At 36.8% G+C, this 27,258-nt stretch overlaps 1 protein-coding gene across 1 annotated transcript in view; it reads right to left on the bottom strand.

Moving 5' to 3' along the window:
* LOC102973772 (nuclear RNA export factor 3-like) overlaps positions 1-6,011 on the bottom strand; it is a 51,159-nt gene extending 45,148 nt beyond the window's left edge. The window contains 1 exon segment of the mRNA XM_055081594.1: positions 5,780-6,011. Coding sequence (XP_054937569.1) covers positions 5,780-6,011 — 232 coding nt within the window.
* Between the last annotated feature and the right edge of the window lie 21,247 nt (positions 6,012-27,258).

The raw sequence follows: 27,258 nt of genomic DNA, 5'->3' as shown, positions 1-27,258 counted from the left end.
CCACAACTAATGAGCCTGCGCTCTAGAGCCCGCGAGCCACAACTACTGAGCCCATGTGCCACAACTACTGAAGCCCGTGTGCCTAGAGCCCATGCTCCACAACAAGAGAAGCCACCACAATGAGAAGCCCGTGCACTGCAATGAAGACCAAATGCAGCCATAATAAATAAATAAATAAAATAAAAATAATAAAATAGGGGCTTCCATGGTGGCGCAGTGGTTGTGAATCTGCCTGCTATTCCAGGAGACACAGGTTCGAGCCCTGGTCTGGGAGGATCCCACATGCCGCGGAGCAACTGGGCCCATGAGCCACAACTACTGAGCCTGCGCATATGGAACCTGTGCTCCACAACAAGAGAGGCCGTGATAGTGAGAGGCCCGTGCACCGTGATGAAGAGTGGCCCCCGCTTGCCACAACTAGAGAAAGCCCTTGCACAGAAATGAAGACCCAACAGAGCAAAAATAAATAAATAAATAAATAAACTCCTACCCCCAACATCTTAAGAATAATAATAATAATAAAATAAATAAATTAATTAAAAAAAACCCAAAATTAATGACTACTCTGCACAGTTCTAGGATATCTGGGTGTCTCTGTTAGTGTAATTACTGCAAAGTGCACTGATCCTTCCCTCGACCTACGAGCACAGATTCTTTTCCACATGGCATCACACTTAAACTGCACATACTCCTGGGTGGTCAGGAGCATTGGGTACTGTTAGCCTGTTGTACAGACGAGGCATGTGAAAGGGTAGTGACTTACCTAAAGTGTCCCAACAATGGGGCCCGATCTCCTCACTCTTGCTCCAGGAACCTGTCTAGCTGACTTGACAACACACTTGGTTCTTCTCTACCAGCTCCTGCTCCTGGGGCTCAGAGTCCACACCCTTCTCTGATGTTCCACTGTAAGGAAGAGTAAGGAGATAAGACAGCACATGGAATAGAGAGGAAAGTGAGATGATGGGAAGGCACATGAAACACAGGGGAAGAGGTGAGGATGTTCTGCCTGCCTCCTCTCAGTTCACTGGAAGCTGTGCAGTGGTGCTTTTCTTCTTCCCCAGCTCCATCACACAGCCCCCTCTGCACACACAGCAGTGACACTGAGGCTCACATGTCATGGACATGTGCACTTATCCCTGCTTGTGTTACATGTCCAAGTATTCTCTCTGGAGGTCATGCTATCATGGTAATGTCAGAGGCGTCACACTAAACAGAATGAAGTTTGCAAATTTGGAATGGGAACTAACATTGCTGAGGACCTACTCGATGCCACATGCTGTAGGTTGTTATCTTTTATCTTCAAATTCTCAAAGCAATGCTCTGTGGGCATCATTACTTCCTTTCTACGGATTAGGAGATACTCAGGCTCAGAGAGCAAAGTACATGTTCAAAGAATCCTAAGGAGACGTCAAATGGACACAAAAGCCAAGTTGAAGGGAGGTTCACACGTCATGGACACGCGCAATTATCCCTGCTTGTGTTACATGTCCAAGTATTCTTCCTGGTAGTCATGCTATTATGTTAATGTAAGAGGCATCAAACTAAACAGAGTGAAGGTTACAAATTTGGAATGAGAACTAACATTGCTGAGGACCTACTAGATGCCACATGCTATAGGTTGTTATTTTTATCTTCAAATTCTCAAAGCAATGTTCTCTGGGCATCATTACTTAACTTTCTACAGATGGGAGATAGGCACAGAGGAGAACATACATGAGCAAAGAATTAGAGGGAGGTGTCAAATGGACACAGAGGTCAACTTGAAGGGCTAACACTGGCCAATTCTGGGCCAATTTGACCATCAAAATACTTAATGATAATAAACCCTTTGAGAAAAATAGGACTGTAAGGGTCATACTTATACAAATGAAAACAATTATTTAATAATTAATTAATGATGGGGAAAAGGGAAAGCTTGACCCTACACACAAATGCTAAGTAATAATTCTAGAAGAAATGACAAAATTGGAAAAGCAATACTTAACAGAAACCATAGCAACAAGTGATTCAGGTAAGAATCATAAATAGATGCTCAGACTGCATCAAATCTCACTGCCGTCACAGAGTCACCATGGTAACTATGCTGGCCTAGTAAAACTGGGAAAAAACAAACAATATCCACCCTGATTACATTCCAATATGTGATAGGAATTAAATAGAACTGACATAACATACAGTAATTAACCTCAAGTATTCTGCACAATAAAGATTCCTGGAAGCTTTAGCAATATACACGTAAGTGTATACATACATACATACATACATACCGACATACACACATGCTCTCTCTTTCCCTTTCCCTCCCTCTCCTCCCCCACCCCCCATTCTCTCTCACCACCCAATATCCCAGGGATTCATTGGGTGGATTCACTGGTGTATAAAGAAGAAAATCTCCACAATTCAACAGATTCATTTCTAATCACACATAAATTTCAAAGCTACTGGACTATTTTAGCGATGGGTTTTTCTGGAGATGACTTGTAGAATTGTCTCTGGGAAATTTTTCTCCATAATTTCAGTAGATTGCCAATAATGGGTAAAAGCTGATGTGGAAATACAGGAAATACAAGTTATGCATCAAATACCCTTTCCATTCTACAGTAGCCTGTGCTTTCACTCAGAAAGCTTCCCCAACACATTCTGTTGACTATTTGGCTGCTGACAATTCAACAAGAATAAAATACATGAAAATTTTAACATTTTAATTAAAAACACTGCCATTTATAATAGTAACAAGAAGTACGAGATACTTAGGAATAATTTGTTCACAGATGTGCAATGCCTATACTTTGAGCACTACAAAACATTGCTCATAAAAATTAAACAAAACCTGAATAAACAGAGAGACATGCCATCTTCGTGGTTTGGAAGACACAGTATTGTTAAGATGTCTATTCTCAAACTGATTTACAGATTCAATGAAATCACAATAAAAATCCCAGCAGACACTTTTTTAAAGAAACTGACAGGATGATTTCTAATTCCATATGGAAATAAAAAGGACCTAGACCATGAAAAATCACTCTGACAATAACAGGGTAGGAAGATAAACACTACCTGATTTCAAGACTCATTTTAATTCTGTAAGAATAAAAACAGTGTGGTTTGGGGTGAAGATGAAAATGTATATCAAAGGAACAAAATGAAGAGTCAAAAAATAGACCCACACATATGTGAACAACTGATTTACAACAAAGCTACAAAGGTAATTCGGTGGACAAAAAATAGTCTTTTCAACAAATGGTGCTTGGAGAAGTGGATATCCACATGCACAAACATAAACTGTGATCCATATATAGTACCATATACAAAACACAACTCAAAATACATCATAAACCTAAATATAAAAGCAAAAACTGTAAAATTGTACCAGAAAACACAAGAGAAAGTCCTTGTGACACTAGATTAGGTAAAAATTTCATAGATGATAAATCAATACCACAATCTATAAATGAACAAATCGATAAATTGTACTTCCTGAAAGGTAAAAATTTCTGCTCTTCCAAAGACACCGTTGAGAGAATGAAAAGACAAGCCAATGACTGGGAAAGTGTTTGAAAATCATATAACTGATAAAGGACTTGTATCCAGAATATAGAAAATCTCACAAAAGCCAATAAGAAGGAAAAAGACACTCAAATAAATGGTCAAAAATTATGAATAGACATTGCTCACACACAAAAAATCAAGTATCAAATAAGTACTACATGGAACAATGCTCAACATCATTAATCATTAGGAAAATGCAAATGAAAACTTCAATGAAATACTACTATATCCCTGTGAGAATGACGAAAATTAAAAAGACTGAACACACCAAGTCTTGGCAAGACTATAGGGGATGGAACTCTCATACAACTGCTAGTGGAAATGAAAAATGGTGTGACCACTTTGGAAAACAGTTTTTCACTTTATTGTAATGTTAATCTCACATCTATCACATGATCCAGCCATTGCACTCCTAAGTATTTATTCTAGAAGAAGAAAGTCTATGTCTCCACAATGACTAATACACAAATGCTTATAACAGCTTTATTTAAAAGCCCCCTAAATTGGAAACCACCCAAACATCCATTAACAGGTAAATGGATAAAAGAAATTGTGGTATATTCATATACTGGAATACTACTAAGCAATACAAAAGAATGAACTATTGATATATGCAACAAAATGAACAAATCTAAAAATAATTACAATGAATGAACAAACCCAGACCAAAAAAAATAATAAAACCTCTTTGGTTCTATTTAAATACATTTCTGGGACATGAAAACTAATCCATAGTGACAGATAATTGTTTTTGCCTAGGGACAGGGCAGTGGGAGGGCTAGGAAAGCCATGTATTATAGAACTAAAAATGTTATGTCCTGGAAAAAATAATACTAATGACATTTAAACCTATCTGGTTATTTTAGGGGACATGATTTGGTATCATTATAATAGGGCAAACTATAGGGTAATTAATATTTTTGAAAATACATTCTTGTAACTGACATTTTAACTAACAGTTGAAAAATTCCTGGTATCTTAAAAATTTCATTATACAATGGATAAAAACATCATGCCCATGGAAGAATCCATATTACAATATTAAATTGCTAGGAAGACCTTTGAACCAACAGCATATTTCAACAGCCATCTGAGAGATATATAGGAATCACTGATTATTATTTATACAGTCAGAAAAATATATGTAAATTTATGCACATGCATGTACATAAAGATCCTTCCTCAAGCTAGACAATTCATTGCTTTCAAAGAAAGCATCTCTAAGATGGGCATCAGGGTTACTGCAAAGCATGTAGCTGCTGATGGAATTAAATGCTACCTGCTAAACCTCTTCTTCCAGGATGAGATCAAAGTAGCTTCCCTACTTTTAGGCTAGTTTGTGAACCTCACAGGAGCTATTCCACAACATGCTTTTGTTCAGAACTCACTTGAGTCAGGTGTCATATCCAACTAAAGGTGTGAAGTGTTGGAGTCTCCTGAGGACTGCTGCCCTTGAACCTGGAGTAGAAGCTTCAGCAGCCATCAGGACACAGATCCTCAGAACCTGCCTCTTTCAGACACCTGATATGAGCAAGGCCACCAGCATGAAGAACTGCACAGGGAGAGACAAATCCAGCAATCACCATGCTTTACTGGTGTAACTATGTGCCCTGCACCGTGGTAGGCACTGGGTTAGCGACAATGACACTGAAACAATTGGGTAGTGATTGTAACAACCCAATGTTACAATGGGCTTCTCATCAGGGCTTTTTTTTTCTCAGTTATTCCTCTATCTACTACTTAAAAACAAAAACAAAAAAATGTTGAAAAGGAATAAGAAGTGGCCTGAATTCATACCGGCACTCATGATCCCGCAACGACCACAGGGCCGCTGGCTTATTCATGTGTTATCACTGAATGTTCACAGCGACCCTGTGGGGAGGGCATTCTTTTTTTTTTCGGTACGCGGGCCTCTCACTGTTGTGGCCTCTCCTGTTGCAGAGCACAAGCTCCAGACGCGCAGGCTCAGCGGCCATGGCTCATGGGCCCAGCCGCTCCGCGGCATGTGAGATTTTCCCGGACCGGGGCACGAACCCGTGTCCTCTGCATTGGCAGGCAGACTCTCAACCACTGCGCCACCAGGGAAGCCCAGGGAGGGCATTCTTATCTTCATTTAACAGAGGGGAAAGCTGAGGCTCAGAGAGAGTCGTTACTTGTCTCACCTCCCACAACCCTGCTTTTAGAAGGAAAGTGGATCCAGGACACCCCTGGAGCAGGACACCGCACTCACTGGGGCCAGGAGGGACCCCAATGGCTTTACCTACGAGAGAGCGGAGGCACTGAGCTCCAAAGCGGGAAAGAGGTGACTTGGTTGTGGATCCCTTTGTCTCCCCACACCCCAGCGTGGTCCAGCCCCCACCGGGGACCCACACCCTCAGCTGAGTCCCAAACACCTGAAGGCATGACCGACTCTTCTCGTCAGGCCACGTCTGCCTCAGTAGAAAAGTCGTCACGGTCGCCATAGTGATGTCTTGTTTCTATGGCGACTGCAACGCTAGGCTTGGCCTCCACACCGGAAATGTCTCCTCACCCTGTTACAGCAATGGTCTTTCGTTGAAAGAAAATCACCTTTGCTCTTCAGGCTACCACCTGAGAAAGCATAATAATTAAAGGCACTAGACTGGGACCGGGTAGTTGGCAGAACTCTACACATGTTGTTGGAACAACAACATGTTGTTGTTCCTACAAATCACGTTCCTACAGTCAGAATTTTTTTGCTTTAAAGAGGCAGTAGGAGAATATTGTCAGTATACAGAGACCCTCCAAGACCTAGGGTTCTTGGAGATGAGAGGGTGAGCATATAAAATTACAGGCCATGCTAAGCAGGAATGACTTACCTGATTCATGAGGTTGGAAGGAGAAACAGGGGTTTCACAGCCCAGACCCTCTCTCTTCAAAACTCTTATAGCAAGCTGCCCATAGGGAGCATGTTTTCTCCTGCCCTTAGGGGTGGGTCTTACGGTTAGCTTACAATTCTTCTCCCTTTTTTGTGTCTCTCTAGCTCACCAGCTGTTCTTATGTTATTGCTTTAAAATGCTTGTGTCATTACTTCCCCTTCAAATACACCTCTGCTCTATGTCTGATTTATGTAGACAAACAAAGAAATGAAAAAAAGAATAAGGAGAACAATACATCAACTTGATTCCTTATACAGGTGAAATTGGAGAAAGTGGCTTAGATTTGATGGCAAATGGGCTTCCTATTAATGATGTCCAGAATTGGACAGACTTGTCCACTCAGTAGCGCTGCATTGGGACAGTCTCTAAGGCCAAAGACTGCAATGTATATCTATCTGCTGTCTGTTAGAAGACTCTCATCTATGTGTCCTCAAAGAAAGTGACTTTCTTGCCATGGGCAGTCTCTGTAACAAGAAAAAGTGTTTCAGGACACCTTCTTTGAGAAACACTTCTCAAAGTGAAGAAATACCCCTTGTTCTGAATGAATACTCACCAAGCCACCTTCTGAGGCTCCTCCCATGGAGCCATTGTGGCAACACTTTCTTAGTACATTAATTTTGTGATTATAGTGTGATTCCTTAATTATTATGGAATTATTTTCCAATTTCCAAGACTAACATATCATATATCGTGAAAATTTCCCTAGGAAATCCCCTCAAGAAGGAATTGATGGAATGCTCAGAAATGTTCTCCCTCTCATAAACCAACACACAAATTGTAGTCAAAATGATAACGAAGTGCTACCAAGCCTTCAAGGATAAGAGAATCTCTATATTATCCAATGATAACAGACTACAGGAAAAGAAGAAGTAACATTCACCAAGATCACAATGTTTTGAATATCCATTTCTGCTTAGCAATAAACAAAATAATAACCATGTATTATTTCTCAGGACTCTGTGGGTTGACTGGGTGTTTTTCTGCTCCGTTTGGTGTCTGTTATCTGAAGCTGCTGTAATCTGGAGGCACCTCTCATCTGGAACATCCTAGAAAGCCCATTCACATGCATGAGGGTTAACGTTGGCATATGTTGGGAGCTCACTGGGGCTGTTGACTGGAGCGCTTTGGGTCTTCTCCACAGAGCTCTCCACATGTAGGGCTGCCAGATAAAATAGAGGACACTTAGTTAAATCTGGATTCCAGACAACCAAGAAATGATTTTTAGTGTAAGTGTGATGGTTAATTTCATGTGTCAACAAGACTGGGTCAAGGTGCCCAGATATCTGGTCAAACATTATTCTGTCTGTTTCTGTGATGTTTGGATGATATCAACATTTAAATAGGGGGACATTGAATAAAGCAGATGAAGGCCTGAATAGAACAAAAGATTGACCTCTAACAAGCAGAAGGATTCTGCAGCAGATGGTGTTCAGGCATTTTATAATGGCTTAATGGCCATTGATACAGAGGTACTATTGATATTTCCACCAATAAGGGAGTTTCAGGTAGAAGTTTAGAAAGACATCATTGTGGTGATTCTAATGTGCCACCCGGTTAAGACTCCCTGGCTGAGGAGACAGGTCAAAATGCAATACGGGTAGCCTGATCTGGGGAGGAAAGACAGCTACTATTTATGAAGCAGATCATTTAGAGGGGCCCAGCACTACATTCTTCAAGTTAGTGGCTGGATTTAATCCTTATAACTACCCTGGTGGTGAGGTATTGCTATCGTCTCTTCATGGATGTGTGTGACTCCAAAGCACATGCTTCTAAGCACAGAGACAAATGGCAAAGAGGTTGCTCCCCATGCCAACAGCTAGAGCCAGGGGTGGGACCTGGCAACCTGGGTACCTTTAGTTGCTGGTGGCAGTGCTTTAGCAAAGGTATCAGGACATGTACTGCTGAGGTGGTTAATCTCTGTTCTCTCTGTATTTACCCTCCCTGCAGCAGGAAGCCAGGTTGGTACTCACTCCCCCTGCCACATGGGAGGTTTATGATGGGGCTGGAAGCAGAAGCTGTCGGAAGCCTTTGTTTCTTCTGTCCTTTGTGAAAGCTTGACTTTACACCATGGAATGTGCTGCCTGTACCTGGTAGGGAGGGGAGGACATCTGATGACACAGAGGAGGCCTGGAAGGGAAATTTCTCCCAGACAGGGGTGAGGTAAGAGTTCTATAGGCCCTTCCGGGAGGAGGAGAGACCTGAGCACAGGTCCATATCAACACTTGGGGTTGCTCCTTGGATGGCTCATAAAAGCTGCACATCCAGCCATGAGACAGATTATCCTATTTGGATCAAGGGGTGAGTCATGCAAGGTTGGGGCATGAAGGCACAGAGCCAGCTAGGGAAAAGGTCAGCTCAGCCCTGAGCAGTGTAGACAGATGAGTATTGATGATAGGGGGCTCCCTAGGGTGTATCTGGAAATTGAGTTCACACACGTGGGACTGCTTTGTCAAAGAACACGAATATTTAACATTTTAAATACTGTCTAGGTGAAATTTAAAGTCTCTTTACTAATATATATCTCAACGAACTACAAGATGAGAGCACTTGTTTATCCAGGTTTATGCAATAATGAGTTTTACAACATTATTAATATTTGCTAATGTGAAACCCTATTGTTGGAGTGTTAGATTACTTTTCATTTTTTTCCCTTTTTCCATATAAATGGTATATTTCACATGTGCTTTCCTAAGTTAGAAAGTAGGGTGGGAAAGAAACTAACACTACAAGGGCCCACTACGGGCCAGTGTGTTAGGAGCTCTACATACTGTTTTTATAAATTCTTACAACTGTTCTGTAAGTTAAGTATCAGTATTCCCTGTTACAACTCATTCCTCCCCCAAGGCACACTCTACCAAGGCTCAGAGAAGTTAAATACATTTTCCAAGGACACACCTCGTAAGAGTGTATCCTAATCCAGGGTTGTTGGATTCCAAAGTTGGGTTCTACTCTGAATCTGTGCACATAAGATGGGTAGTAACGTTTACCTTGCTCTAGAGCAGGTTTTCTCAACCTTAGCACTGTTGACACTTTGGGTCAGAGAACTCCTTGTTGTGAAGGCTGTTGTATGTATTGTGGGATATTTAGCCTCCACCCACAAGATTTCAGTAGCACCCCCAGTTATGACTACCAAAAATGTTTTCAGACATTTCCACATGTCTCCTGGAGCTGGGGAGCAAAATCACCACCATTTGAGAACTACTGCTCTAGATATACATTTCTGACAGGTAGTTGAATACATGGGTCTGGAGCCTGGAAAAACGTTCTGAGATGAAGACATGATTTGTAGGCTTATGGGGCCTGACATGTAATAGATACTCCATAAATATTTGTTAAATAAATGCAAATGGCTTATAAAATTGATAGGCATCAAGTCTTTTTCTATCCTTATACCAGTTCTACAAACTGAAGTAGGATCATTCTTATAAACTTTATCAAAATCTGCATTTTCAACCCAACATTTGTTGCTTAGCTTTTGTTTTCCTGTGTAAAATAAATGTATTTGAAATGGTAGAACATGTTGAAATGGGTTATATTACCACCAGGTAAAGCCAGAGCCACAACACAACATTAAGATGGCGGAACAAAAGAGTGAAGGTCCAGTGTAGCCTGCATTTCTATGCCAGACCAATGTTAAATACTTTAATGATACTAACATATTTGATCTTCAAACAGCCCTTTAAGGTTTTATCACCATTTATGGATCAGAAGTTCAAGGCATGGAGAGGTTAAGGAACTGGTCTAGGTCACATGGTTAGTAGGAGACAGAGGAATGGCCCTTCCCAGGACTATATGGTATTAAAACCCATTGATACTAACCACGAAGGTACCCTACCATGCATCAAAAAATATCTCTAGAGCCTCGCCCAGGGTCTGGAACTCAGTGAATTTTGAACTGAATTGAACTTAGATATAATGACTGAATGTAGAATTCTTGTGAGCCTGCAGCATTACTCTTAAAATAATTTCTTGGACTTACATGGAAAAATATCTCCCTTCTAGAAACTCAAAGTGTTTTTCTGAATGGAAATGACTTTATTCTCTGGCCCAGACCTAGCTGGCTGGGAGAAGAGGCTGGTGTGATCTTCTTTGACAGGTGAGACCACCTCCTCTTTGGGCGGTGACTTACCCAAGATCATCCTAGAGTTTTGAGGTGAGGTCTGCACCTGGGACCCAGGGAGATCTCCTGGCTGGTACTGTAGGATCTTGTACAAAATACACAGAAATAGCTTTTGGTCCTATGCAGCACAGGAAAACACAGGGAAAGGGGCAAGTGGTGACTACATTCCCTACCCCAACCTCTATTCATGGGTTACATGACTCAACTGAGTGGAAATGGTAATAATCACCTTCTTTCCTTCCCCAGCCCCATCATTCCACTACATAGAAATGGCATTGATTCTATCACAGTCAAGATAGAAATGTGTGTGTATTTTCCTTCTTCTCTCCACATGCTCTCCAGATCATGCTGCCCCTCAAATACAGTCACATCTGTGGTTCACACTCTCTTGCCCACCCCCACTACTAGTGGGGTAAAGCTCCACCAGATTCCTGACTCTCTCAGCAAATCCGTTCTCAGAAAGTGTGAGTCCCTCTTCCTTTTCCCTCCAAATGTACTGCTCAGCTTCTGTCTTCACAGGGCCATTGAGGCTAGAAGTAAAAGGGGCCAAGGTCCCAAGACAGTGGTCTTATGGGTCCCCACATTCCCAGGGCTCTGAATGCCTCCTGATTTGCATGTTTCTTTTTTTTTTATCAGACAACTTTAGGGAAGCAGAAGAAGTAAACATGTCAAATTTATATGTATTTTCTGTTGCACAAATTTGTTTGGGACTAAATGTTGTTCTGCACAATAATCTAAAATTGTTAAAGTATGTGCGACCACATTCCTTGTTAAGAGAAGCTGCCATAAGGTATGTCTTCAAATGGCTTCTAAAACATAAAGGGGGAATGGCATTTGCTTTATCGAGGGGCAGATATATTATTTTTTGTGTATGATTCAATATTTTTATAGATTATACTCCATTTAAAGTTATTATAAAACATTGGCTATATTCCCTGTGTTGTACAACACATTCTTGTATCTTATTTTTTAAATTTTTATTGAAATATAGTTGATTTACAATATTATGTTAGTTTCAGGTGTATAGCATAGTGATTCAGTATTTTTGCAGATTACATTCCATTATAGGTTATTACAAGATAATAGGTATAATTCCCTGGGCTATACAGTATATCCTTGTTGCTTATCTGTTTCATATATAGCAGTTTGTATCTAATCCCATACCCCTAACTTGTCCCTCCCTCTTCCCTCTCCCTTTGGTAATCCCAGAGTGTATGAGATTTTGTGTTCTTCTTGGTAACTCTGATACCAAAATGCAGTGGCAGGAATGTTTATAGTCCTCTCCTGGGATTTATAACCAGTGCACAGTAATCTGCTCAACAGAAAGAGTATGGAGGTTCTTTTAAAACTTGAAAATAGAAATACTATATGACCAAGCAATCCCAATTCTGGTTATTTATCCAAAAGAACTGAAAATCAGGATCTCAAAGAGATATTTGCACTGTCATGTTTATTTTAAAGCTATTCACAATACCCAAGATATAGAAACAACAGATAAGTAAATAAATAAAATGTGACATATACATATAATAGATTATTACTCAGCCTTAAAAAAAAGAATTTCTGCAATATACAACAACATGGATAAACCTTGAATACATTATGCTAAGTGAAACAAGCCAGGCACTGGAAGACAAACATTGTATGATTCTACTTATTTGAGATATCTAAAATAGTCAAATTAATAGAATTAAAGAGTAAAATGGTGTTTTCCAGGGGCTGGGGGATGGGGAAGTGAATAGTTATTAATCAATGGTCATAAGGTTTCAGTTAAGCAATATGAATAAGTTCTAGGGGTCTGCTGTACAATGTTATATGAATAGTTATCAATACTGTATTGCACACTTAAATATTTTAAGAGGGTAAATCTCATGTTAAGTGTTCCTATCAAAATAAAATAAAATAAAATAGGAAAAAAAGAAGTCAACTGATGATTCTAAATCTGGCAAAACTGTCCTTCAAAAATTAGGGTGAAATTGTCTCCCTATTCCATTGCTGGTTACAGATTTTGTCTGTAACTCTAAGGGGATTGAAATTATTATAGAAATTCTTAAATTCATGTGTGCCACTGTCAGGTATTGAAGTGCTTCATTCAATGATGTATATATCAGAGAACATTGGGAAACATTCTTCCAACACTGTACTGTATTTTGTAATAAATATTTTGAAGATTGAAAAAAATGAGGATGAAATTAAGATATTCACAGACAAACAAAAGCTGAGGGAGTTTATTACCACTGGACCTGCTCATGAGAAATGCTAAAGAGAATCCTTCAAATTGGAAAGAAAAGATGACATACAGTTTCTTGAAGTCATATGAAAATATAAAGATCTCCAGCAAAAGTAAATAGATGGACAAATATAAAAACAAGTATGATTATAATTTTGGTTTGTAACTCAATTATTTATTTTATACAGGAATTAAAAGACGAATGCACATAGTATAGGGAGATCAGCTTGGTGCTTTGTGTCCACCTAGAGGGGTGGGATAGGGAGGGTGGGAGGGAGATGCAAGAGGGAAGGGACATGGGGATATATGTATATGTATAGCTGATTCACTTCATTATACAGCAGAAACTAACACACCATTGTAAAGCAATTATACTCCAATAAAGATGTTTAAACAAAGACGAATGCACAAAAATTAATTACAAGTCTATTTTAATGGGTACTCAATATATAACAATGAAATTAGTGACATCAGTAACATAAAGTTGGGGGGTGAGGTACAGAATGGTAAAGAGTAGAGTTTTTGTGTGTGATTGAAGTGAAGTTGGTTGCAATTTGTATTACATCATTATAACTTCAGGATAGTATATGTAATGCCCATCATAACCACAAAGAAAATATTTATAGAATATACAGAAAAAGCAAAGAGAAGGGATTAAAAATGTATAGTGACAAAAATATCAAGTAAATACAAATGAAGGCAACAATGAAGGAAATGAAGGACAAAAAAGCTATAAGCTGTACAGAAACAATAAAATAGCAAAGTAAGTCCTTCCCTATCAGTAACGAGTCTAAATATAAATGGATTAAATGCCCCAATCAAAAGACATAGATAGTCAGAATGGATTTTTTAAAAAGCAGTATCCAACTCTACATTGTACCCAAGAGACCATTTTAGAATTAAGGACATGCATAGGTTGAAAGTGAATGGATGGAGAAAGATATTCCATGCAAATAGTAACCAAAGGAGAGCAGGGGTGGCTACTCTAATAACAGACAAAATAGATTTTAATACAAAAAGTGGTAAGAAGCAAAGAAGGACATTATATAATGATAAAAGGGTCAATTCAGAAAGAAGATATTACAGTTTTAAACATAGATGCATCAAACATCAGAGCCCCAAAATATATAAAGCAAACATTGATATAATTGAAGAGACAAATAGGCAGCTTTACAATAACAGTAGGAAACTTCAGTATCTCACGTTTATTAATGGATAGAACAACCGGAGAGAAGAGTAATAAAGAAATAGAGGACCTGAACAACACTACAGACCAATTGGATCTAACAGACATATACAGAACATCCGCCAAGGAAGAGCAGAATACAATTTTTTAATTGCAAGTGGAGTATTCTCCAGGATAGACCATATATTATGTCACAAAACATGTCTCACTAGACTTGAAAAAATAGCTGTTGTACAAAGTATGTTCTCCAACCACAATGGAATGAATCGGTAACGGAAGGAAAATAGGGAAATTTACAAATATATAGAAATTAAACAACACAGTCTGAAAAACCAATGGGTCAAATAAAAAGTCACAAAGGAAAATAGAAAATGTCTTGAGACAAATGAAATGAAAACACAACACACCAAAACTTATAGGATGCAATAAAACCAGTGCTAAGAGGGATATTTATGGCTATTATATTTGAAAAGGAAGAAAGATATCAAATGAACAACCTAACTTTACACCTTAAAGAACTAGAAAAAAAGAACAAACTAAACTCAAAACTAGTAAAGAGATAGAAGACTCTAACAACTAAAATCATAAATGAAAGTGGGGATATTTACAACCAGTTTCACAGAATAAAAAAGATAACACAGTACTATGAAAATTATATGTCAATGAATTGTATGATGTAAATGAAATGAACAATTCCTAGAAACACATAACTTACCAAAACTGAATATGAAGAAATAAAATATCTGAAGAGATCGAAATACTTAGCAGATTGAATCAGTAAAAATAATTTTTAAAACTTCTCAATAAAGAAAAGCCCAAGACCAGATTGCTTTTACAGGTGAATTCTACCAAACATTTAAAGAAGAATTAACACCAATCCTTCTCAAACTCTTCCAAAAAAATTGAAGTGTAGGGAACACTTCCTAACTTATTCTGTGAGGCCAGCATTACCCTTATACCAAAGCCAGACAAAGACACTACAAAAAATGAAAACTACAGGGAAGTATCTCTATGAATATTGGTGCAAAAATCTTCAACTAGATACTAACAAACAAAATTCATCAGCATATTTAATAGATTATATACCATAACCAATAAGATTTATTCCTATAATGCAAGGCTGGTTTAATATATGAAAGTCAATCAATGTAGTACACCACATTAACAGAATGAAGGGGAAAAAACACAATCATCTCGATGTAGAAAAATTGTTTGACAAAATTCAACACCTTTGCATGATAAAAACTTCAAAAAACTAGGAAGAGACAGAATCTACCTAACATAATAATGGCCATGTATGAAAAACCCACAGTTAAAAGCATACTCCATGGTTAAAACAATAAGGTTTTCTGCTAATATCTGAAGCAAGATAATGATGCCCACTTTTGCCACTTCTATTCAACATAGTGCTGGAAGTTCTAGCCAGGGAAATTAAGCAAAGAAAAGAAATAAAGGGCATCCAAATTGGAAAGGAAAAGATAAAATCATCATTGTTTATAGATGACATGATCTTGTATGTAGAAAACCCTAAAGATTCCACAAACTGTTAAAACTAATAAATGAATTCATCAAAGTTACAGGATACAAATAAACCATGCAAAAATCAGTTTCATTTCTATACATTAACAATTGACAATTTGAAAAGGAAATTAAGAAAATAATTTTACATGCAATAGCATGAAAAATAATAAAATACTTGAGAATAAACTTAACCAAGGAGGCAAAAGATTTGTACACTGAAAACTGCAAAGCATTGCTAAAAAAATTTTTAAGAAGACATAAGTAATTGGAAAGCAGCCCACGTTCCTGGATTGGAAGACTTAATATTGTTAAGGCGTCAATACTACCCAAAGCAATCTACAGAGTCAATGAATCCTTATAAAAATCCAAACAACATTTTTGCAGAAATAGAAAAATCCACCCTAAAATTCGTATGGAATCTCAAAGGATACCAAATGGCCAAAATAATCTTGAAAGAGAGGAAGAAAGTTGGGGAACTCAGACTTAGTGATTTCAAAAGTTACTACAAAGCTACAGTAATCGAAACAGTGTGATAGTGGCATAAAGACAGACATATAAACCAATGGAATCGAGCACAGAATCCAGATATAAACCCTTACATATATGGTCAATTGAGTTTCAACAGTAGTGCCAGTACCATTCAGTGAAGAACAGATAGTCTTTTCTGCAAATGGTTTTGGAAAAACTGGATATCCATATGCAAAAGAATTAAGTTCCACCTTTACTTTACACCATACACAAAAATTAACTCACAGTGCACCAGACTTAAATGTAAGAGTTAAAACTATAAAACTGTCGGAAGAAAACAAAAGGGAAAAGTTTTATGACATTGGACTTGGCACTGATTTCTTGAGTATGACACCAAAAGCACAAGAAAAAAATTGATAAATTGGACTTCATCAAAATTAAAACTTTTGTGCATGAAAGAACACTATAAACAGAGTGAAAAAGCAACCTATGGAATGGGAGAAAATATTTACAAATCATATATCTGATAAGAGATTAACATCAAGAATATATAAAGAACTCTTACAACTCAACAACAAAAAATAAACAACTTGATTTAAAACTTGGTAAAGGACTTGAATACACATTTCTCCAAAAGGGATACATCAATGGCCAATAAGCACCTGAAAAGATGCTCAACATCACTAATCTTTAGGAAAATGCAAATTGAAACCACAGTGAGATATCACTTCACACTCATTAGGTGGCCATTGTTAAGGAAATAAAAAACAGGAAATAAGTTTTGGAGAGGATGTAGAGAAATTGGAAAACTTGTGCTTTGCTGGTGGGAATTTAAAATTGTGCACTGGCTGTGGAAAACAGTATGGCAGTTCATCAAAAAGTTAAACATGAAACCCAGTGATTCCATTCTGGATACTATATTTATAGCAGTATTATTCACAGATTCACAGAGCCAAGAGGTAGAAGCAATCCAAGTGTCCACTGACAGATGAACTGATAAATTACATATATATGTATGCATGTATATGTATATATATTTTACACACACATACACACTGGAATATTATTCAGCTTTAAAAAGGAATGAAATTCTAACACATCCTACAACACGGGTGAACAGTGAAGACATTGTCCTAAGTGAAATAAGCCAGACATAAAAGGAAAATTATTTTATGATTCTATTATATGAAGTATCTAGAGTAGTAAAATATTTATAGACATAAAGTAGAATGGGGTTGCAGGGGTTGGGTGGAGTGGGGAATGGGAAGTTATTGTTTAACAGGTATGGAGTTTCAGTTTGGGAAGACAAAAAATGTTCTGGAGATAGATGGTGATGATGGTTGCACCACAGTGTGAATGTATTTAATGTCATTGAACTATACACTTAAAAATGGATAAAATGGTAAATTTTATGTTATGTGTATTTTACCACAATGAAAAAGGAATGAACTATTAACACATGCAACAAAATATTATGTTGAATGAAAGAAGCCAGACAAAAAGAGTATATACTGTATGATTCCACTTACATAAAATTATAGAAAATGAAAACTAATTCATAGTGACAGAAAGCAGATTAGTGGTTTCCTGGATGAGGGGAAGTTGGTACATGGAGAGATGAAAGGTAAGGTTACTAAGGGGCAGAAAGAAACTTGGAGGTGATGGATATGTTCATTATCTTTATTGTGGTGATAATTTCATGTGTATCTACATATGTCAAAGCTTATGAAACTGTATACTTTAAATATGCACAGTTTTTCGTAAGTAAGTTATACCTCAATAAAGTTGTTTTTAACTTGTGGTTAGACACATAACATGAAATCTACCCTCTTAACATATTTTAAGTGTACAATACAGTATTGTTAACTAAAGACACAATGTTGCACAAAAGATTTCTAGAACTTATTTACCTTGTGTAACTGAAACTTTATACCCATTAAATAACTAAAGCTGTTTTTAAAATGTGTGTTCCATGGATTGTAATCATCTGGGAGCTTGTTATAAATACAGCAGAGTCACAGGCTAAACTATTGAATCAGAATCTGCATTTTAATAAGATCCCCAGATGATTTGTATATAAAATAAGTTTTCAGAAATCTGCTTTAATGAATATGTATTATTTTTGCAGAGAAGAATACAAGAAATAATTGTTAATTTTGGAAAGTGGATTATGAATCTACAGTATAATATGATTCTTTTTTCCCCAGTTTGAGATATAATTAATATAATTGACATATAGCGTTGTATATATTTAAGGTGTACAACATGATCTGATATATGTATATACTACCAAATGTTTATGACAATAAGTTTAAGATATTAATTCCATTACCTCACATACACATCTTTTCCTTGTGATGAGAATTTTTAAGATCTACTCTCTTAGTAATTTCAAATATTCAATATAGTATTGTTAACTAAAGTCATCAAGTTGTACATTACATCCCCAGAATTTATTTATTTTGTAACTAGAAGTTTGTACCTTTTGATCACCAATTCCAATTCCCTCACCCCAACCCCTTGCCTCTGGCAAGCACAAACCTGTTCTCTGTTCCTATGAGTTTTTTTTTTTTTTAGATTCCACATATAAGTGAGATCATATAGTATTTGTCTTTGTATGACTTATTTACCATAATGCCCTCAAAGTCCATCCATGTTGTTGCAAATGGCAGAATTACCTTTTTTATGGCTGAATAGTATTCTATTATAATGGTATATATATATATATACACACACACACATATATATACACACATATATATATCACACTTTCTTTATCCATTCATCCATCAATGAACACTTAGGTTGTTTCCATGTCTTGACTACTGTAAATAATGCTGCAATGAACATAGGGGTGCAGATATATCTATTTGGAATAGTGATTTCATTTCCTTAGTATATATGTCCAGAAGTGGAATTACTGTATCATATGGTACTTCTTTTATATTTTTATTTATTTATTTATTTATTTATTTATTGGCTCATGGGCTCCTTAGTTGTGGCATGTGAAATCTTAGTTGTGGCATACATGTGGGATCTAGTTCCCTGACCAGGGATTGAACCCAGGCCCCCTGCATTGGGAGCATGGAGTCTTATCTACTGTGCCACTAGGGAAGTCCCTGGTAGTTCTAGTTTTTAATTTTTTGAGGAATCTCCATACTGTTCTCCATAGTGGATATAACAATTCACACTCCTACCAACAGTGCACAAGGGTTCACATTTCTCCACATTCTTGCCAGCATTTTCTATCTCTTGTCTTTTTGATGATAGCCATTTTAACAGTGAGGTGACATCTTATTGTGGTTTTGATTTGTATTTTAGTGATACTGAGCACATTTCATGTACCTGTTGGCCATATGAATATCTTCTTTGGAAAAATGTCTATTCAGGTCCTTTGCCCATTTTTAATTGGATTATTGTTTTTTGTTTGTTTGCTATTAAGTTGTATGAGTTCCTTATATAGTTTGGATATTAGCTTCTTATCAGATATATGATTTGCAAAGATTTTCTCCCATTTCTTAGATTGCCTTTTCATTTTGTTGATAATTCCTTTTGCTGTGCAGAAGTGTTTTAGTTTGATGTAGTCCCATTTGTTTATTTTTTATTTTCTTGCTTATGCGTTAAGTAACATATCCAAAAAATCATCATTGCCAAGAACTCCTGTTAAGAAGATATTCCCCCTATGATTTCTTCCAGGAGTTTTATGGTTTCCGGTCTTACATTTACGTCTTTAATCCATTTTGAGTTAATTGTTGAGAGTGGTGTAAGATAGGGGTTTAGCTTCATTCTTTTGCATGTGAATATCCAGTTTTCCTAGCACCATTTATTGAAGAGACTGTCTTTTCTCTATTGAGTATGCTTGGCTCCCTTGTCAAATATTAGTTGACTGTGTATGCATGGGCCCTCAATTCTGTTCCATTTGTCCATCTGTTTGTTTTTATGTCAGTAGTATACTGTTTTAATTGCTATAGTTTTTGGTTTTGTATAAATGCATATACATATACATATTTTAAAATTGCATAAATTTACATATAACATTTAGGTGTACAACATAATGATTTGATATTTGTATACGTTATGAAATTATGACCACAATAAATCTAGTTAACATTCACCATATGGTTGCAAAAAACTTTTTTTTCTTGTGATAACAATGTTTAAGATCTACTCTCTGAAAAACTTTCAAATATCCAATTCACTATTATTAACTATAGTCTATAGCTATAAACTATAGCTTTTTAATATAGTTTGAAATCAGAAAGCATGATGCCTCCAGCTTTCTTATTCTTTTTCAATATTGTTTTGGCTATTTGGGGTCTTTTGTCATTCCATAAAAATTTTAGGATTGTTTTTTTCTATTTCTGTAAAAAAGTCATTGGAATCTTGATATGGATTACATTGAATCTATAGATGGCTTTGGGTAGTATGAACATTTTCACAGTATTAATTCTTCCAATCCCTGAACATGGGATATTTTTCCACTTATTTGTGTCTTCTTCAATTTCTTTCATCAATGTCATAGCTTTCAGTTTAGTGATCTTTCATCTCCTTAGTTAAAATTATTTCTAAGTATTTTATTGTTTCTGATCCTATTGTAAATGGGATTGTTTTATTTTCTTTTCAGATAATTTGTTGTTAGTATATAGAAATGCTACTTATTTTTGTATGTTGATTTTGTATCCTGCAACTATATGATATTCATTGATTAGATCTAACAATTTTTGGTGGAATCTGTACGAATTTCTATATAAAAATCATGTCCTCTGAAAATAGAGAAATTTTACTTCTCCCTGTACATTTATGATACCTATTATTTCTTTTGCTTGCCTGATTGATCTGGCTAGGACTTCCAGTATTATGCTGAATAGGAGTGGTGAGAGTGAGCACCCTTGTCTTGTTCCTGATCTTAGAGGAAAAGCTTTCAACCCTTCACTGTTAAGTATGATGTTAACTGTGGGCTTGTCATATATGCCCTTTTTATGTTGAGATATGGTTCTTCTATACCTAAATTATTGAGAGCTGTTATCATGAAAGGATGTTGAATTTTGACAAGTGATTTTTCTGTATCTATTATGATCATATGGCCTTTATCTTTCATTCTACCAATGTCACGTAACACATTTATTGATTTACATATGTTGACTCCTCCTTGCATCCCAGGGATGAATCCTACTTCATGGTGTATGATCCTTTTAATGTGTTGCTGAATTTGGCTTGCTAGTATTTTGTTGAGAATTTTTGCATCTATATTCTTTAGGGATATCGGCATGTAGTATTCTTTTCTTTTAATGTCTTTCTCTGGCTTTGGTATCAGGGCAATGCTGGCCTCATGAGTTTTGAAGTCTTTTCTACTCTTCAATTTTTTGGAAGAGTTTGAGATTAATGGGCATTCATTTCTCTTTAAATGTTTGGTAGAATTCACCAGTGAAGATACCTGGTCCAGGGCTTTGCTTTGGAAGTTTTTGATTACTGATTCAATCTTCTTACTCATTATTGGTCAGTTCAGTTTTTCTCTTTCTTCCTGATTCAGTCTTTGTAGGTTGTATGCTTCTAGGAATTTATACATTTCTTCTAGGTTGTCCAGTTTGTTGGTGTATAGTTGTTCATAGTAGTCTCTTATGACCATTTGTATTTTAGTAGTATCAGTTGTAATGTCTGAGTTTTCATTTATAATTTTGCTTATTATTTAGGTGCTCTTTTTAAATTGGTTAATCCATTGGTTGTTCAGGAGTGTGTTGTTCAATTTCCATGTATTTGTGAATTTCCCAGTTCTCCTCCTGTTATTGATTTCTAGTTTCATACCATTATGGTCAGAAAATATTCTTGGTATGATTTCAATCTTTTTAAATTTGCTAAGACTTATTTTGTGGGATAACATATGACATAGCAAATGTTCCATGTGTGCTTGATAAGTCTGTGTATTCTACAGTTGTTGGACAAAATGTTCTATATATGTCTGTAAGGTAGAATTGGTCTATAGTGTTGTTCAAATCAGCTGTTTCCTTATTGATTCTCTGTCTGGATGATCTATCCATTATTGAGAATGGGGTATTAAAGTCCCTAACTATCATTGCATTGATGTTTATTTATCTTTTATGTTTTGTTAGTATTTGCTTTATTTATTCAGGTGCTGTGATATTGGGTGCATAAATATTTACAATTGTTATATCTTCTTGAATGACTCCTTATCATTATATAATTACCTTCTTTGTCTCTTTTCACCATTTTTAGCTTAAAGTCTATTTTGCCTGATAAAAGTAAAGTTACCCCTTCATTCTTTTGATTACTATTTGACTGAATCTTTTTCCATCCCTTTACTCTCAGTCTATGTGTGTCTTTAAAGCTAAAGTGAGTCTCTTGTAGGTAGCATGTTGTTGCATTCTGTTTTGTTATCTGGTATTCAGCCATTCTATTTTTTTGATTGGATAATTTAAATTATTTTCCTTTTAAGTAATGATTGTTAGTTTGAGGACTTACTATTACCATTTTGTTAATTGTTTTATGACCATTTTGTAGGTCCATTATTCCTTGCTTCTTATCTTGCTATCTTCCTTTGTGATCTAATGACTTTTTTTAGCTTTGTGCTTTGACTCCTTTATCATTATCTTTGTGAAAATACTACAGAGTTTTTTTGAGTGTGATTACCATGATGCTTCCTTAAAATATCTTATAACAACACCCTATTTTAAGCTGATAACAACTCAGCTTTGATAGCATTCCTAAACTTTACACTTTTACTGACCCCTCTTCACATTTTAGGTTATTGATGTAACAATTTACTTATATTTTATATTATGTATCCAATAATGAATTATGGTAGTCATGATTATTTTTAACACATTTGCTTCTATACTACAATTGTAAGTGAATTACACAACACCATTACAATATTAGAGAATTTGACTTTGATTATATATTAACCCTTAGTAGTGAGTTTTACACCTACATTCATATGTTTTTATGGTATTAATTAGCATCCTTTAATTCCTGCCTAAAGAGCTCCCTTTAGCATTTCTTGTAAGGCAGGGTAATCTGATTATTTTTGAAGAATATAATACATATGCATAGGACAAGACTGTTAGGATAAATAGTAATATTTATATTTGTTGATGATTCCCAAAGTTATTTTAAAATATTTAATTTTTTATCAGTTTTACTTAATAATATGGTAAATATCAATCAATATAACCCACATGTAAACTAAAGCTCCTTGGGGTCCTCAATAATTTTAAATGTGCAAAAGTCTTCTGAGACCAAAAGTTTAAGAACCGCTGCTCTAGGTGAATCTCAAGCATACACATGAGCTGGGTATCTGTGATATCCTTTAAGCCCTACTAGACAAAATCTATGACATGGGTTTGCACAGAGGGCAACTAGAGTGAAGATTAGGAGATCTAAGTGGGTCCCAGTGTCTGAGCTACTGCTGATTATAGTGTGCACATAAGCTAGGTGTCTGTGATATTCTTGGAAATCCAGAAAGACAATATATTAGAAGAAGCACAGTGACAGATCTGCTGGCCAAGATGCTGGGGTAAGGGTCAGGAGAGTTTCCTGGGTCCCATGGCCAGAGGCATCACCAATGATAGGATATTGGGTGAGTCAATTCCCTTCTACAGGCCCAAACTGATCACCAGGTTGAAATTGGGGAAGCTGCCCAGCTGTCCTGGAGTATTGTGGAGACCCACAATATCCCAGCTGGGAAAACACTGGGTTCTCAGCAGGGTAGGTAGGAAGGAAGGAACTCTGTTAAAGCCAAGGAATTATTTTAAGTATGGATGGAAAAGTTTAACAAAACAAAAAGAAAGTTGCATTCTGTTGCTTACTCTGATGTATTTTTTAACATCTTTAATGGAGTATAATTGCTTTACAATGGTGTGTTAATTTCTGCTTTACAACAGTGAATCAGTTATACATATACATATGTTCCCATATCTCTTCCCTCTTGCATCTCCCTCTCTCCCACCCTCCCTATCCCACCCCTCTAGGTGGTCACAAACCACCTAGCTGATCTCCCTGTGCCATGCGGCTGCTTCCCACTAGCTATCCACCCTACGTTTGGTAGTGTATATATGTCCATGCCACTCTCTCACTTCGTCACAGCTTACCCTTCCCCCTCCCCATATCCTCAAGTCCATGCTCTAGTAGGCCTGTGTTTTATTCCCGTCCTACCCCAAGTCTTTTCAGGACATTTTTTTTTTTCCTTAGATCCCATATATATGTGTTAGCATACGGTATTTGTTTTTCTCCTTCTGGCTTACTTCACTCTGTATGACAGACTCCAGGTCCATCCACCTCACTACAAATAACTCAATTTCATTTCTTTTTATGGCTGAGTAATATTCCATTGTATATATGTGCCACATCTCCTTTATCCATTCATCTGTTGATGGACACTTAGGTTGCTTCCATGTCCTGGCTATTGTAAATAGAGCTGCAATGAACATTTTGGTACATGACTCTTTTTGAATTATGGTTTTCTCAGGGTATATGCCCAGTAGTGGGATTGCCCTTCATGCAGATCTTCCAGATGGAATAAATTATGAGGGATGCTTAGGGGGAAGAGGTCTAAGTATCCCCTAAAGCCATAGTTTAATAGAAAAGCAATACTTCTTAGTGGAAGTGGAGTCAATAATAATGGCTTGAAAAATAATAATAATAATGGCTTTGGGGCTATCACCATGCTAAGTAGGTGATATTGACTTGTGAAAATTCTTATTGGATTAGTACTGCACTTGAATTCCATTATTTTCCAAAGGACCTGAGAGGTAGTTCTCTATCTTGAATAGTCCACTAAAATGTATTCAATTTGGTTCAGCTTTCAAGGCCAGTTATCTTAAATTATGTAAATTTCTAATCTGCAAGCCCTGTAACAAGGAGATCTTTTTCTTTGTTTTTCAGAATTACCCTTTCTGAAAATAGTGTTCCCCGTATCTTTCTTTCTGGCTGGGCGGGGGGTGGGGGGGGCACATATTTTACTTTTCCTTGTTTTTAAAATGTTTACATTCTTTTACATGTAGCTGTCCAGTTTTCCTAGTAACACTTATTGAAGAGACTGTCTTTTCTCCATTGTATATCCTTACCTCTTTTGTCATAGATTAGTTGACCATAGGTGCGTGGGTTTATCTCTGGGCTTTCTACCTTGTTCCGTTGATCTATATTTGTTTTTGTGCCAGTACCATACTGTCTTGATTACTGTAGCTTTGTAGTATAGTCTGAAGTCAGGGAGCCTGATTCCTTGATAGAAAGAAAAGAAGGAGCTCTGTTGAGTGCACGGTCCTCATTAGCTCTTATTATTAATGTTATTTATTGAAGTCCATTGATGCAGGTAGAATACTAAGGTCACCTAAAATAACAAGTCTCCTGTGTTCTAGGGAACTAGGGAAAATCACTAGCATCCAGTGTCTTCTGTGTGCTTTCTATGAGTTTTCTACTTTATTATCACTAGGTTTTGAGAGGTAAATTATGTTCTGACTGTTCTCATTCTTTCGGAAGTAATTTGGGTTTTTAATCCTTTCCTTTGCCTGAGGCTATTTTTAGTCACTGCCCATTTAGGAGTTGTTTTGAAGTTATTAGGAAGAGTTAATATGGATATAACTGGAAAATATACCTCATTTGGATTTTTGTGCGTATTTTGGAGAACTGAAGGAAAATCAAAAGAATCTGATCCTATTTTGTTTTTTAATGGCAGCATCTAATTTCTAGCCCATTCTTTGCACTCAACAAATGAATTTCCTCATATTTGTCCACTCATTAACCAGTAGATATTTACTGAGCACCCACCAGTGACAAAAGGGCAGTAAAAGATAACATGATAAATGCAACACAAAGTGTTTCAGGGTGATGAAAATAATGATGTACCAGGTAAGCTGCCACTGTACAGCTGTGCAACCTTGAGCAAATGACTTTATCTCTGAAATAGTTTCCTTTAGGGAATATGATTGAAAATGGTGAAATGAGATGCCATAAAGTGCTTAGCACAGTGCCTGGCACATGGAAGATAATTTAAAAATCCTGCCCTCCCCTCAACCCTGCTTTTTTGCTCTAATTGCTACACCTCTTGGTACTTGAGGAACATAAAATACGTCTCCTAGATTGAGTTTTATTGTGAAAAGAATAAGCACATTACAGCATTGTCATTAACATACAGTTACACAACACCCCAGGAAAAGCACATTACCTCTGGGGTGTTGCGTGAGTATCTATATGTTAATGACAGAGCATAGGCAGCATACCAGTTAAGGTTTAAACCAGCCAGTCCCTGGACCACAAAAAAACTGCTATGTATAAGGGAAGATTCATTGAGCGTTAAGAGCACAGTCACTGAAATTAAACAAAACTATATGGGAATTCTGGCTCTGCCACTACTTAGCAATAACCTTTGAAAGGTTTCTTAACTTTGCTCAGCCTTAGTTTCTCCATCTATCAAATAAGGACAATGGTAAATACATTGGAGATTTTGTAGAGTCAGGAAGGGAAATAAGAACACATTTACATTTTATATGACCTTCAGCACCATTTTTGTGTTGTAGAATGATTAGAGTGATATAATTGGGATAGGGATGAAAATATCACCCATTTCCATGTAAATGGTGTATGTACATTCCTGCTTCCTGTTTTCTTTTCTGTTGGTTGTATCCTTCAAGTTACAGAGAAATAGGATCCCACAAAAGAACAAAGCAAATTAATGATTCTGCCAAACAGGACACTATAATGAGAGGCAGGAAATCTGGGTCCCAGGGCTATATTCACCACATTCTCACATTATGACATTGAGTAAGTCATTCCACCCTTCCTTACTTCCATCAAAACAGTAATAATACCACTTAGACCTGATGGCCATCCAGAAGAAGCATAATGAAGTGAAACTTGCTCAGTTTTATACTAAAATAATTACAAGTCTGGAATAATTAAAACCAATGAAAGTATATATAATTTAATGAAATAGAATAGAAAGCCCAGAAAGATACCAAAGCATTTATAAATGTATATTATGATAAAATGGCATTTTCAAGTCGCTGGGTAAAGAAAGCAACTTTAAAAATACTTTTATTAAATATTCAAAAGAAAATAAAGTTAGATTTCCTTCGTCACAGCATATTATATAGGATATAATGTCAAATGATAAAAGTATTATTTAAAATCATATGTTGGGCTTCCCTGGTGGCGCAGTGGTTGAGAGTCCGCCTGCTGATGCAGGGGACACGGGTTCGTGCCCCGGTCCGGGAGGATCCCACATGCCGCGGAGCGGCTGGGCCCGTGAGCCATGGCCGCTGAGCCTGCGCGTTCG

This window comes from Physeter macrocephalus, chromosome 21 (genome assembly GCF_002837175.3).
Source record: "Physeter macrocephalus isolate SW-GA chromosome 21, ASM283717v5, whole genome shotgun sequence".
In the NCBI taxonomy this organism is placed as follows: Eukaryota; Metazoa; Chordata; class Mammalia; order Artiodactyla; family Physeteridae; genus Physeter; species Physeter macrocephalus.
This window is presented reverse-complemented; position numbering and strand designations above follow the sequence as displayed.